General features: G+C 40.9%; 2 protein-coding genes across 12 annotated transcripts in view; one reads left to right on the top strand and one right to left on the bottom strand.

The window, feature by feature from the left end:
- usp45 (ubiquitin specific peptidase 45) overlaps positions 1-2,796 on the bottom strand; it is a 161,280-nt gene extending 158,484 nt beyond the window's left edge. For all 8 annotated transcript variants that reach the window (XM_078212618.1, XM_078212616.1, XM_078212617.1 and 5 more), the window contains exons 1-2: positions 2,520-2,796; positions 866-974 (exon numbers count right to left, since the gene is read on the bottom strand). In XM_078212618.1, coding sequence (XP_078068744.1) covers positions 866-968 — 103 coding nt within the window. In that variant the 5' untranslated portion in view covers positions 969-974; positions 2,520-2,796. The remainder of the gene's footprint in view (positions 1-865; positions 975-2,519) is intronic.
- Positions 2,797-2,861: 65 nt separating this feature from the next.
- Positions 2,862-15,257, top strand: tstd3 (thiosulfate sulfurtransferase like domain containing 3). 4 transcript variants are annotated; one of them, XR_013497764.1, is made up of 5 exons: positions 2,864-3,053; positions 7,202-7,378; positions 10,133-10,292; positions 13,564-13,765; positions 14,759-15,257. XR_013497764.1 is itself a non-coding variant. In XM_078212630.1 (4 exons), the coding sequence occupies exons 1-4, from the start codon at positions 2,942-2,944 to the stop codon at positions 13,628-13,630; spliced, it is 516 nt and encodes a 171-aa protein (XP_078068756.1). In that variant the 5' UTR covers positions 2,862-2,941; the 3' UTR covers positions 13,631-15,257. The 4 variants fall into 4 exon arrangements, 1 of the variants encoding a protein (XP_078068756.1); XR_013497763.1 differs by having other exon boundaries at positions 13,564-13,781; positions 14,768-15,257; XR_013497762.1 differs by having other exon boundaries at positions 13,564-14,093; positions 14,552-15,257.

Genomic DNA, 15,257 nt, shown 5'->3' with positions numbered 1-15,257 from the left:
TAGGTGTTTGCTACAAAGAGTTAGTATCTGTCATATTTTTCTATCAGTCCACCTAAATTTTCATGATGCCAGATAAGTTACTGGACATAATTCATTTAATTGACAATAAACAGTGTTTGGTTTAAAATCAAACAGGCTACTGATTGCAATTTCATAAACCAGTGAAAATCCAGCTAGGTGGAGCCACAAAAGAAAATGTTGCCACTCATCTTTGTCAAAGCTATATATACTTATTAAATTATATATTTTTAAAGTCAGCATACAATCTCTCAGACAGGAAGATATAGAACATCTTCTGGGAAAGAGTAAAGTTGACTATACAATTTTCACCTAGCTCATAAGCAAGTCAGGGCAACTTTCTCTTCACAGATGCTGTTTATTTTGTCAACTTCTGTTTTTGTATTAAATTTAGTCACTCCAAAGCAACAATAATCAAACAACCTTGTTATTAACCAAAGCACAATTACAAGAACATTATAGATGTATCATTGTGCCACACGAGTTAAACAAAAGTGTTTCAATTTGCTTAGCCCTTTAAACAGCATTGCTAAATCAGTAATGCCTAAAAGCTTCTCACAGAATAACTGATAAGTATTACAATGGATTAATGAACTCCAATACTGTAATGCTACAGCTGAAAATGTGTATATTAATGCATGGTAGAAGCGTATTTTCAAAGTTTGGGCTGACCAGACAAAAACAATTTGGCAAAATTATTTTGCCAGGTACTGAAGAAATTTTTTTTAAAAACTTTACCAGTGCTTATAATGAACATTCCATTATATTTTGTACTGGCTGTATCTACTATCCAATCTTCCCCATCACAAAAAGTATTACTGTTGTAAGAACAGAAACTGTATCTTACCCGAGACTTCATCAGATGAATCTTCATCTTGATGCTTTTCAGGCCTTCTGCTTTTCTTTGTCATTTCACCATTACGCCGGGAGAATGGATCCTTTACCCGCATCTGTCACTGATAATTTAACATGCTGCATAAATAATTTTACAAGAATGGACAAGTATAACAAACAGCTTTAAGACTGATAACTGGTAAATCATTTTCTTCAATTAAGAAACTAAGACCCAGAGTGCAGAACAAGCTTAAACTCAGAATAAATGAGTGGGACTCAAAATCATGGTTTTTCCACAATACCAGAGCAAAATGACAGAGCTATTTTTGTCTGGAAAGCTTGATTGCCTTGCCCCTCAAGACTTCCATGAGAACTAGGAATATGGTCTAAAATGTTGAGTGATAGCAGCCCTACTTAACATGGAAGTGTGGCTGTAGCTTAAGAAACGCAATTTATTTGAATTTAATGCATTGTTTTGACAACACTTGTAGAGCTAATCTGTGCCACAGAAAGCACAAGTATACAATACTGCCCGAAGGAAAAGCTAATAAGTTTAACCAGTATTTTCATAAACAAATAAATATAGAACTATTAGATCTTAGTGTAAATAAAAACAAAGAAGTTACAGGTGTTGGTCAAAGCAGTCTGGGACCTGGAGGATGGTAATTGACAATTACTTGGCTTGTAATAGCCAAACACATCAAGTGCAGACAAATTTTCTGAAGCTATATATGACTTGTAAGAGGTCAAGTATGACATACAATACCAAAAACGAGAGATGAAAAGGTATATCTTTTCAGGTTTCAATGTTTATTTTAGGACTTTTTTGCTTATATTAAAATCAGTCAATATTTTCACTGTACAATACAAGTAAAAATCAGACAGCTTCTTACAGGTTCGGGAGGGGTGCTTAAATTCTGGACTTTTACTTTGTTCCAATATAAAAAATAAAAGTTTATGGAACAAAAACATCCAGAAATTAATTCAAACTAAGCATGACTTTTCGAACGTAATTTAAAGAATGTGGAGTGGTTTAATAAATTTACCACACAAACTTTAAGAAATTCAAGGAATTTGTAACCTTGGCCACTGCCAGGGAAATGTCTGTTGCATTTTTTAACCTGAAGAGGAAAACATGTTTTTTTTAAACTACTGGTCCTCAATTTCTGTTGAAACCCTGTCACCGTGACATGACTTTATAACAATCCTCTCCATACAGGGAAGTTTGCATATCAAACTGAAAGGCACGGTTTTGTGTTTGAATCGGGCAGTATTTAAAAAATCAAAATAATTGACTTAAGTGTGAAACTCCAGGCCAGTTATAGGGGATATTAATATCAGGACAATTAAACTCTGACTGGGAGAATGTTAAGGGTTCAGTTGCAGCTGTGCTCGAGTCAACACATTAATAGGTACTTGGATGAGGACGCACGACTAAATATAAATCCAAGCTACCGAAGTAATCATATTTCAAATTGCTATTAAAAACTAGGAATCGACTTAACTAGAACTCAGTGTAAATGGTGCAAATAAAATAGATTTATCCGCAATGCCGTGGGCAGAAAACTATTCTAAGACTGCAGTTTATTTAAAAGTCGGTTAGTCAGAAGGCGCAGGCCTTGTTCTCAGGTTTTGTAAGTGAAATGCCGACAACTCTTGTCTGTCACCTTGGTGGATCAGACTGTCTTCACAGCGGCCTCCAGAGATTCGGCACGTCCCGGGAAAGGGGTCGGGTTACCACCTGGCCTGCGGCCGTCCTGGAATCCTGTCCGGGGTGCTGGGCTGGGTTGGATTAGGTTAGGTTCCCGGTGAAGCGAGCGATGGGGGCAGGGAAGAAGGCCGCTTCCAGCAGCCTTTCCAGCAGCTTCGCGACACGCGAGGAAGCAGGCGGCTGAGCTCCAACTCTCGCGCTGAGCGCAGCCTGACTGACACCCACCTCGCTCTGATCCCACCTTCGGGGCTTATCGGGGTGTGCGCATGTGCCGGCCTGGCCAGCCCCGCCTCGCCCCTGGCGGTGACGGTTGGTTTTGGAATCTTGGCCTGGGCTCGAGTGGAGAGAGGCGCGAGCGATCTGATTTCCTTCTGCAGCATGTCCCGTATACTGGGCTTCATCTCGGCGCTGGTCTTGCGGCCGGTGAGCCGGAGCTCTGCCGCCCGAGAGCTCTGCCGGCCGGACCGAAACCAGCGGCTGCTCTATTGGGGTGAGTGGAGTGGAGTGGAGAAAGCGGCCCAGGAATCGCCTGCAACTCGGGAGAAGCTTTCCCCGTGCTGGGCCATAACCTTGAGCGTCAACAGAAAGTAAAATAACACTCAATTCAGCTCAATGTTGATACTGGTGTGTTGTGTCTGTGTGTTTAAAAAACGATTGTGGCAGGAGTGGTTCATGTTTAACCAAATAGTTTTTTGTAAATGTCATTTGTGGATACACGTGTGTACTTTTACAATGAGAAATCTTCCTAGTATGGTTCTTGGGACTGGCAGCATCTGAGTAGTGGGGAAACAAGAGTCAGTGAATCATCTATTTTTCAGCATTGGGAAATGTTGGATTAGTCAGTCTTTCTCAAATGTTGAGTCAGAAGCTTGAACATTCACTCTGGAGACTGTCCAAGGCTCCTAATGCAGTGTTGAGGGAGTGCTGCAATGGAAGAAGTATTGTCTTTCGAAAGACATCTTTAACTCGTGATATTAGAAAAATAGGGAGGGTCACTTGGAAAATTTTAATAGGGCCACAAGTAGAATTTAAAAAATATCTGGTGATTTATTTCTTCAAAAGGATATAGTGTGGAGTTTGCATTCTCCCCGTGTCTGCATGATTTTCCTCTGGGTGCTCCGGTTTCCTCCCACAGTCCAAAGATGTGCAGGTTAGGTGGATTGGTCATGCTAAAGTGACCCTAGTGTCAGGGGGATTAGCAGGGTAAATATGTGGGGTTACAGGAATAGGGCCTGGAGGGGATTGTGGTCAGTGCAGACTCGATGGGCCAAATGGCCTCCCTCAGCACTGTAGTGATTCTATGATACGTTGGTGTGTAGTGATTAATTTCCTCAAAAAAAATCTTTGGTATGTAAAAACAGATTAAAAAATACACAGCTAAACCTACACTGAAGTGTATCATCACTTTTACTTCCTGTTCACTAACCCATCTCCTCACCACTTCCCTTTCCTGAACCTCACTGAATAAGGATGTGTGAGAGAGACAGTGAAAGGGAGGAAGCGAGCAAAAGAGAAAAGATGGTTAGTGAGAGGGCCTCAGAAAAGATAAATGTACCACCCAAGAGTTGTATTTAAAGTTTAAGTTTATTAGTGTCACAAGTAAGCTTACATTAACGCTGCAATGAAGTTACTGTGAAAATTCCCTAGTCGCCACACTCCGACGCCAGTTTGGGTACATTGAGGGAGAATTAGCATGACAAATGCACCTAATCATGTCTTTCGGACAGTGGGAGGAACCTGGAGCAGCCGGACGAAATCCACACAGACATGGGGAGAATGTGCAAACTCCGCACAGACAGTGACCTAAGCCAGGAATCGAACCTGTACCTGGTGTTGTGAGGCAGCAGTGCTAACCACTGTGTCACTATGTGTGTTGACTACTTGCCTCAAACCAATATCCCATCTACCCTCTCAGATGGGCATAAGCAAGCCATTGACACAATTTTGAAGAATGGGGAAGTTCTCCCTCATATTCTGGAATATTAATTTCTTACACCAGCCTCACTAAAAATACATCATCTCCCCAATAACATTACTATTTGTGGAATTCTGTTGTACAATGGTACAATTGACTCACAAAGGGTGCAGAGGAGATTTACTAGGATGTTGCCTGGTATGGTGGGAAGGTCTTATGAGGAAAGGCTGAGGGACTTGAGGTTGTTTTCGTTAGAGAGAAGAAGGTTAAGAGGTGACTTAATAGAGGCATACAGGATGATCAGAGGATTAGATAGGGTGGATAGTGAGAGCCTTTTTCCTCGGATGGGATAGCTAGCACGAGGGGACATAGCTTTAAATTGAGGGGTGATAGATATAGGACAGATGTCAGAGGGTAGGTTCTTTACTCAGAGAGTAGTAAGGGCGTGGAATGCCCTGCCTGCAGCAGTAGTGGACTTGCCAACATTAAGAGCATTTAAATGGTCATTGGATAAACATATGGATGATATTGAAATAGTGTAGGTTAGATGGGCTTTAGATTGGTTTCGCAGGTCGGCGCAACGTTGAGAGCCGAAGGGCCTGTACTGCGCTGTAATGTTCTATGTTCTAATAATTTGTGCATATATACCCATAGATCCCTGTGCTCCTGCACACCAGTTTAGATTTGTACCCTTCCATTTATGTTGCTTCTGCTCACTTTTCTTACAGAACAAATCACTTCACACTTCTGTTTAAATTTCATCTGTCACTTGTCTGCCCATTCCACCAATCTGTCTGCTTGCTTGAAGTTTATCATTATCATCCTCACAGTTCACAACTGAGTTATGTGTCATCTGCAAATTTTGAAAATGTGTTCCTCTACATCTTTCCCACTAATTAATGACTTATCGACTACACCTAGCAATGTCTACACTTCAAAAAGCACTTAATTGACTGCAAAAGCACTTTGGGACATAACGGGATTGTAAAAGGTAACATGTAACTGCAAGTACTTTTGCTATGTTACATCTTTTAAATGAGGGTTGAGCCAGGAAAAAAGAGGGTGTGGAGGAGAGGAGAGAGGAAAAGAACCATGTTACCATCACTTCTCATTGTAAAATACACATATTGTACAGATTAACCCTAGCACTAAAGCTCCAATCCCTGCTCTTTAATGTTTTGTTTTTATCCCTAATCATAAGCTTTAACTGTAACCGAACCTTAACTCAAAAGACAACCTGAATCCTAATTGGCAGCAATTAAATTACATGTCAGTAGGGTGGCACGGTAGCACAGTGGTTAGCACTGCTGCTTCACAGCTCCAGGGTCCCGGGTTCGATTCCCGGCTCGGGTCACTGTCTGTGTGGAGTTTGCACATTCTCCTCGTGTCTGCGTGGGTTTCCTCCGGGTGCTCCAGTTTCCTCCCACAGTCCAAAGATGTGCGGGTTAGGTTGATTGGCCAGGTTAAAAATTGCCCCTTAGAGTCCTGAGATGCGTAGGTTAGAGGGATTAGCAGGTAAATATGTGGGGGTAGGGCCTGGGTGGGATTGTGGTCGGTGCAGACTCGATGGGCCGAATGGCCTCCTTCTGCACTGTAGGGTTTCTATGATTTCTATGATTCTAGTGTGGTTCTGAACCACTTATGGTGCGCTAATCATTGTAACATTATCGATGGCCACATTGTCACAATTCAAAATAAGTATAAAATCTCTTGACCTTCCAAGTCTGCTATATCAGATGGACATCAAAGATCCGATGATATTTTGAAGAAGAATGGAGAGTTATCTCTACTGTTCTGTCCAGTATTTATTTCCTCAAAAGTCATGTAAACAGACAATCAGGTCATTGTCAATTGCTATGCACACATTGGCTGTTTCAGGTACTTCCTTGCTGTAAAGAGCTTTGGAACCTCCTGAGGTCATTTAAGAAGCTATAAAAATACAATTCCGTCTCACTTTACATGTAATCCTTGTTATTAATTCAACAAGCAAAGGAAATAAAATTTCACTGCCATTGTATTGGACATGTAAACTGACACATAGACGGTTTTCCATTCGTTTTAGCATCAGCCCTCTACATTTTGTTATTGATGCACAGTAACGTAATCAGAATTGAAAATCGTCTTTTATGATGGATTTTTAAAAATGAAATTCTATGCCCTGTATGTATTATAGTGATGTGAGATGTAACTCATCAAGCATTTACAGTCCTGAACATTTTAAAGGAGTATCCTGCAACAATTTCTATCATGTGGTGAAACACGGGTTTCTTGTAATCTTCACCAGGTTAAATTCAAAGGGTACATGAAAGTGCACAGTGCTGATCAAAAAGGAAACTCCTTTTGAGCTAACGTTGCCAAATCAGACCAGTTTCTCTAATAGCGTGGGTAGTCCTTTTTTCCTCGGTTGGGGGAAGGGGGGAGTGAGAAGGAGAGGGTGGGGTGGAAGCTCCTGGTCTTGCACATGCAAATGTTTTGAAAACCTGAATTGCCCACCTATCCGCCCCACAAAATACATTAGGACACATTTATCAGCTTTAACAAAATTATGTGATTGTTTTCATACTGCTTGCTGTCTTAGTTGAAATTGTGTTGCTAATTATGGTTAATTAAATGCATTAATGTTTTCAGTTTAGTATCAGAGTCCCTGTAATCAATCAAAAGAATCTAAAGACTGGTCAGATTTTCATAACTTTAAACTTATAATATTGCATTTTTATACATAGCTCAATTTTACCAAAGTCAGCCCAGCAGCTACCGGAGTGTTTGTACTGCTCCCTCTGATACTGTCACCTACCAGGAATTAAAACAGTTGCTCAAATCAAAGACAATTGTGATCGATGTTAGAGAACCCTGGGAGATCAAGGAGAGTGGAAAAATTCCAGGATCTATAAATGTGCCACGTGAGTATACCTTTGAGTATCCACCCTCTGATGCACTGAATTTTTTATAATTATTGCACTAGTGTGGGGCAGTAATGAAACAAATGGGATTCTGAATAATGTCTCTCAATTGTTTGAATCTGGATCCCAGAACTAATGCTGGAGCTTTATTGGGCCCTGCCCACAGTTCTGGCCAGTGGGTGGTTCTTATGGGTCCTAGAGACAGTGTGGAGGAAAATAATAGTTGCTAAGGGTCAAAATAACTTGATAAGCTATGGTTCTTCAGTCTTGAAAGCAGGGATCTCTGAGGTGACCTGCTTGGGAGTATATAAGATACATCACAGGAAAGCCAGAACAAATTTAAAACAATATTTTTAGAAGTGTATGTGACCAGGAAAAGAGAACCCACATTCAGTAATACGTGTTGAGGATTGGCCTGATCAAGTATTTATTTTTGTGCAAGGTGATCAACATCAGGAATGGGCTGCGGCATTTAGGAAACAAGAAGATTAATGGGAAAATGCTAGGGTTGATTTTCTAGAAGAATGAGAAAAACTGCCACATTTATCTCGTGGATTAGAAACCTAGAGATTGAGATAAAATTCCACCATGGCAAGTTATGGAATAGAATTCAGTAAAGTTGGCAATTTTCGGTGTTGCTTCTGGGTGTTCACAAAACCCAAACTTATTCGAAGAGAGTCAGCCATCACTTTTGTGTATACATGTGACTCTCCAGCACCTGGAGGAAACCCACACAGACACGGGGAGAACATGCAAACTCCACACAAACAGTGACCCAGGCGGGAATCGAACCCGGGTCCCTGTCGCTGTGAGGCAGCCATGTTAACCACTGTGCTACTGTGCTGCCCATTCTTGTTCTGAAACATGAAAAGCAGCAGGGCATATTCAGCAAAGAATGTTTGGATTTGTGAAGTGCCATGATTTTGCAGATTGCAATCGTGTACAATTTTACTGCTGCTGATGGACCGCACAATCTCAAGGATTGGGTTCTTAAATTTACCCTCCACCTATCGCAGTTGGAACGGTGATGGTACATCACTACATGGTGGAGGTAACCTCACTGTGGAGACAAGGTTTTGCATTCACTGGACTATGCTGTGGTCAGTTCTACCAGTGTTCTCAAGGGCGGTTGTGTTTGCAGTAGGAAGGTTGCTGAGAACAAAAACAAATGGGCCATTTCCTCATACAATTTCAATTTGTAAATGAAGGCTGCACAATTTTGCTTGTGGAGGATTTCATTCCTATGTAATTTTAGGCTGCTTGCCTTTAATGTCTTGAAATGTCCCAAGGCACCTCAGAGGAGTGCTATCAACCAAAGTTTGACACTGAGTAACGTAAGGAGATATTAGTACAGATGACTAAAGAGGTCGGCTTTGAAGAATGTTTTATAGGGGGAAAGTGAAGTGGACAGGTTTAGAGACAGAATTCCAAAACTTTGTCATTTTTTAATTCCTTCATGGGATGTGATTTATTGCCCTTCCCTAATTGCCCGGTTTTGATCCAGTTGACTCTCGCTCCAGAGAGCTAGACTATTTACTGTACAAGGAAATTGATGCACTTGGACTCAATCCAGGAACTATCATTTTTAAATGCCATGGTGACAGAAATAGCGCACGGTTAGCAATTTTCAAAGGATAACATCTTGTCACCACTGTACCAAGAACAAACACAGTTTCATTACAAAAGTAAATACAGTATATCCTGTAACACCAGATTATTACATTTTGATGAAATCCTCTTCCAGCCCCTCACCCCTGCTACCGAGAAGAACAAGAGCAGCAGCCACATGGGAACACCACTGTCTGCTAGATTCACTCCTAGCCAATTACTATCCTCACCTGGGAGTGGGCTGGCACGGTGCACTCCAGTGCCAGGGACCCGGGTTCGATTCCCAGCTTGGTTCCCTCTGTGTATGGAGTTTGCACATTCTCCCCGTGTCTGCGTGGGTTTCCTCTGGGTGTTCAAGTTTCCTCCCACAGTCCAAAGATGTGCGGGTTAGGTGGGTTGGCCATGCTAAATTGCCCCTTAGCGTCAGGGGGACTGGCTAGGGTAAATGCATAGGTTGTGGGGATAGGGCCTGGGTGGGATTGTGGTCGGTGCAGACTCGATGGGCCGAATGACCACCTCCTGCACTGTAGGATTCTATAATTCTATGAATCATTGTTCCTTTGCTGTTACTGAAATTCTGGAGCTCCCTCTCTCGTGGTAGTTGTTCACCACCACCTTACTCTAAATGTTTTCTTTGCCGCCGTGCCTACATCCCATGAATGAATGGGGAGAAATGTAAAGCAAAGGCTGTGACTAAACTTACCTGTGGAATAACCTTCCCTATACCTTCCATGAGTAGACACCATATGGATGTTTATTTAAAACACAATTTCAGCAGTAAACATGGAAATGATTTAAGTTTGTAAACATGTTGAAGTTCAAGCTATTCAGCTGTATATTTTATTGTTGGAAGAGTGATATTTGAGTACAGATATTACCAATTTGAGTTACAGAGACACACTGCTATTTTGTAACTGGGCTTATACGTTACATAGTTCCAAATGTAATTAAAACTGTCAAAATTGTAAGATATTGAAAATGTCATTTAACCTATGAGAGCCACATATAGGAGAGCGGCATAAGGTTGTGCATTTTGGATCTGACCATATTTTTAAAAAAATACTATTACTTTTTAAATAACTATATTGTATCTTATTGGTGGAACTGTTTAAATATGCATTGATTTGTTTTTCCGTTTATCTAAAGTGGAGCAAATGGAGCAAGCCTTGAAATTGAATCCCAGCAAATTTTTGGAAACATACAATGGGATGATGCCATCCACATCCGACAAAATTGTCTTCTCATGTGTGGCTGGAATCAGGAGCAAGAAGGCTTTAGATGCTGCTGCATCAATGGGCTATAGCAGGTAAGATCTGGCAACATAAAGTATTATGTTACTTTTTTAGCTGATTATTTTTCAGTTAGCAAGTGAATCTAATCTGCTGGTCAGAAGTGAATCTTATCTGTGTGATGAAATGAGGCAGGATTCATAGACTGTCAAAGAACTAGAAAAATACCCTGTTCCAATACTGTCAAATTTGCCAGTATTTTTCTCCATGAAAGCCATTATTAGTCATAATCCTACTCTCACACCTACTCCATACCTTGCATTGGTTTCTTCATTGCAAACTGATTCCTGCTTCAACAATGGCAAAGAAAACAAAGTAGAACCACTCACAATATGTTCTAGCCTTCACTTTAATCCTTTGTGACTCTTAAATGTATGTCCACTTGTTACTATCTGACTGGTTCATGGAAATAGTGTTTGCTATTTACGTTATTGTAGCTCTTCAAAATATTGAAGACTTCTGTCAGGCCATTAAACCTTCTCAACTCTAGTGAAAAGATTCTAAATTTTCATATCTGTAACCCATGAAGCCTGGTAACTCTGGTGAATCTATGCTATAGTTTTTCAATTGTTTTGATGTTGTAATGGGAAGTCCAAATTGCAGTACTCCACTTGCAGCCTTAGTTCTTGTTTGTGTCCTTAATTTCAGATCCAAGCAGTCACTTTGCCTTATGGCTGCCTCAACCTGGCCTGCCACCTTTGACCTGAGTATCTGCATTCCAAGATTCCTCTATCCCATTTAAAATATTATTACTCAATGTGTATTTTTTCATCTTTTCTACAATGCATTCATTCATATTTTTCTGCATTGAGTGACCACCTATCTAACAAACCTACAAACCTGTCTGTCTCCTCCAACTGTTTTCACAGTTCTTGTTAACAGTTTCCTCTACCCTTCTGTTTGGTGTAATCAGCAATTTTTAATCTTCAATTGTGAAATCTGGACCATTTATTTATATAGCAATTGGGAGTTGGTGCAATTGGCCCCAACAATCCCAATAAACAATATTCACCACGCCTTTCTAGTCCAAAAAATGTCCTTTACTTCCAACTTTTCTTTCCACCTTGATAGCAAAGACGGTCACTCTCACTTCACCTCTCGGGTTCAATGAGGTCAGGAGCTGAATGGCCCTGGCGGAACCCAACCTGAACATCAGTGAGCAGGTTATTGCTGAGTAAGTGCTGCTTGATAATACTGTCGATAAGAGAGATCAGTGGGGTGGTAATTGGTGGTTTGAATTTGTCCTGCTTTTTGTGAGCAGTACATAACCTGAGCAGATTTCCACATTGTCTGATAGATGCCAGTGTTGTAGCTGTATTGGAAAGCTTAGCAAAGGAAGCAGCTGGTTCTGGAGCACAATTTTTCAGTTACTACTGAAAAATGTTGGAATGTTGTCAGGGCCCATAGAGTTTTCAGTATCCAGTACCTTGTGCTGTTTTCTGGATATCAAAAAATGTACTGTGTTTTCAGGAAATACGCTTCCACATGTCTGTGAAATGTCATTTTTTAATAAGAATTACACAATTGTTTCAGTGCAAGAGGCCCCATCTGTCTGTGCTAGCCCTCTGAGCAATTTACCTAATGCTATTCCCTGACATTCTCCTCAACACCCTGCACATTCTTCCTTTTCGGTCAACAGTTGAATTCCTTCTTAAATGCCTCGATTGACCCTGCCTTCAGCACCCTCTCCGGGAGTGCATTCCAGATTTTAATTACACTGCATAGCACAAGAAGTATTTTCATTTATTTATTTATTTAGTAGTGTCACGAGCAGGCTTATTAACACTGCAATGAAGTTACTGTGAAAATCCCCCAGTCGCCACACTCTAGTGCCTGTTTGGATACACTTGAGGGAGAATTTAGCATGGCCAATGCACCTAATCAGCATGTCTTTCAGACCAAGAGAGAAAACCAGAGCACCTGGAGGAAACCCACGCAGACACGAGGAGAACGTGCAGAATCCCGCACAAACAGTGACTCAAGCAGGGAATCAAACTTGGGTCCCTGGCACTGAGAGGCAGCAGTGCTAACCATGTGGTTCATGTCTCCATTACTTTTTTTTGAATGACATTAAATTTGTGCCATCTCATTCTCAATCCTTCCACCAGTGGGAATAATATTTCCCTATGGTTTTGAGTATCTCCATAAAATCTCCTCCCAGAATTAGAGTTAAAGTAAAGTTTATTTATTAGTCACAAGTAGTCTTACATTAACATTGTAATGAAATTACTATGAAAATCCCCTAGTCGCCACACTCCAGTGCCTGTTGAGGTACATTGAGGGAGAATTTAGCATGGCCAATGCACCCAACCTGCATATCTTTGGACTGTGGGAGGAAACTAGAGCACCCGGAGGAAACCCATGCAGACACGGGGAGAACATGCAAACTCCACACACAGTGACCCAAGCCGGGAATCGAACCCGGGTCCTTGGTGCTGTGAGGCAGCGGTGCTAGCCACTGCCACTGTGCCACCTCTGCCGCCGTGCTTCCCCACAAAAAGGCCATTATTCCCATTGATCTGCACAGCTCTCCAAATGAGCATTATAACTTAGTGCCATGCTCCTGCCTTTTACCCATACCCCTGCATATAGTTTATATTCAAATAATCATCTAATGCCCTCGAATGCCTCCACCACACTTCCAGGTAGTGCATTCCAGACCCAAACCACCCACTGTGTGAAAAAGCTTTTTCTTGCATCACATTTGCTTCTTTTGCAAATCACTGTGAATCTGTGTCCTCTTGTTCTCTATCTTTTTACAAGCAGGAACAGTTTCAAGTGTTCAGCCCCCTCATGATTTTGAACATCTCTATCAAATCTCCTCTTTGCTTTCTTTGCACGGCGACCAGCCCAAACCTCTCCAATCCATTGTCATAACTGAACCATAAAACCACAGAAAAGTTACAGAACAGAGAGGCCTTTCAGCCCATCATGTCTACGCGAGCTGAAAGATAAAAAACTAGCAGTCCATTCTAATCCCCAGAATTCCCATTTCTGGAACAATTCTCTTGAATCTTTCCTGTGCCCTCTAAGTGCCTCATATCTTTCCTGAAGTGTGGCACCCAGTACTTGATGCAATATTCCAATTAAATTAAAACAAGTAATTTTCTTTAATCCAGTTCCAGAACAATTGTTGTAATACAAAAGCAATTCAGTATATGAAATGCTTTGAGACTATTTGATTTGGCTTTGTACTAGCCCAAGTATTTGTTGGTGAAAAAACAAATGCATACTGTTCTGTTACCACTGGATGATAACGGGGCTAATTACTGTTTTTTTTCCTTTCAGTGCTCTACATTTCCCTGGTGGTTGGGAAGAATGGGTGAGACATGAATTGTCTGAGAAGAAAAACTGATTAAGAGATTCTTCTGGAATATAAGCGTATGAAGAATTACAGTAAAAAAGAGAATGTAAATCATTTTCATTGCAAAATGTTCTTGCAACCTGGTAATACTCTGCATCGTGGTCACTACTTAGGAATATTAAATCTGCACTTTAATATTTGAGCTTTTCTAATTCACTAACTCAAAAATGGAATGTTTTTCTATATTTGGGGATTGTGAAATCTTAAGGACCCCTCTTTGAAAAATGGTTTTGTGAAATATTACATTGTTTTGTTAATTTGCTCAAAGTGCTTCAGGTGGCATGAATGTTTATGGCGGCATATCTTCTAAAACAATCAGTTTTATCATGTGTAGAGTAATAAAACTCTAGGGGCGGAATCTTACGGCTGTTCATGCCGGCAGGATTAAAGTTTATTTATTAGTCACAAGTAGGCTTACATTCACACTGTAAGTTACTGTGAAAATCCCCTAGTCGCCACACTCTGGCACCTGCTTGGGTACACTGAGGGAGAATTTAGCATGGCCAATGCACGTAACCTGCACATCTTTGGACAGTGGGAGGAAACCCACGCAGACACAGAGAGAAAGTGCAAACTCCACACAGACGGTGACCCAAACCGGGAATTTGAACCCAGGTCTATGGTGCTGTGAGGCAGCAGTGCTATTGAAAATGGGGAGATACGCTGTTAATAAAGACCGGACAATCCTACACCAATAATTCCAAACTGCCTGTGATAATGAATATCTCTATTGTGTTTGATGGGATCAAGAAAGTGGTGCTACCGGCACCAAATTTGGCCCCCTGAAATTGGCAGATGGTGATATTTTCACCAACAGAAGTCCCACTGGTTTGAAGTTTCCTCCCACTGTCCAAAGATGTGCAGGTTACGTGCATTGGCCATGCTAAATTCTCCCTCAGTGTACCCAAGCAGGCACCAGAGTGTGGCGACTCGGGGATTTTCACAGTAACTTAGTGTGAATGTAAGCCTACTTGTGACTAATAAATAAACTTTAATCCTGCCGGCATGAACAGCCGTAAGATTCCGCCTCTAGAGTTTTATTACTCTACACATGATAGAACTGATTGTTTTATAAGATATGTCGCCATAAACATTACTAGCTATTCATGCCACCTGAAGCACTTTGAGCAAATTAACACAATGCTGCCCCTAACTGCATTTTCGGTCCTGCTGCAGTATTCAGAGATTTGGCTGAGCGCCAAATTCTCCATTCTTGCTACAGCAGCAGCAGGGCATGAACGGCCAGTAAGATCGCACCCTAGGAGATTAAATTCATCTTATTTACTGCATTCGTAATGTCAACAAAATCTGTATTAAGACAGTTATTTTGAGAAATGTGATTCACGTGTATTTTTAAGCATATACTATCATGAAATTTCCTTTTTTTTAAGTTGTTGTACCTGTGTATTTAGACAACGAGCAAATATTTTGAAACTGAAGTCTCTGAAAATAGAGAAGTTAAACTTTGGTTTATGTGGAATTAAAGTTTTTTTCCCTCTGTTTAAATCTGCTCGAACAAGCTGTTGTACTTAGTATGTTGAAGTAGTTCTGGCAACGTCACTGCAAATAATTTTTCTTGTAAAATTTGGTTATAATAAATCTGTCCCATGTTCAGAAA

This window comes from Mustelus asterias, chromosome 5, assembly GCF_964213995.1.
Source record: "Mustelus asterias chromosome 5, sMusAst1.hap1.1, whole genome shotgun sequence".
NCBI classification, from domain to species: domain Eukaryota; kingdom Metazoa; phylum Chordata; class Chondrichthyes; order Carcharhiniformes; family Triakidae; genus Mustelus; species Mustelus asterias.
Note: the sequence above shows the minus strand (reverse complement) of the source record. Positions and strands in the feature narration are given on the sequence as shown.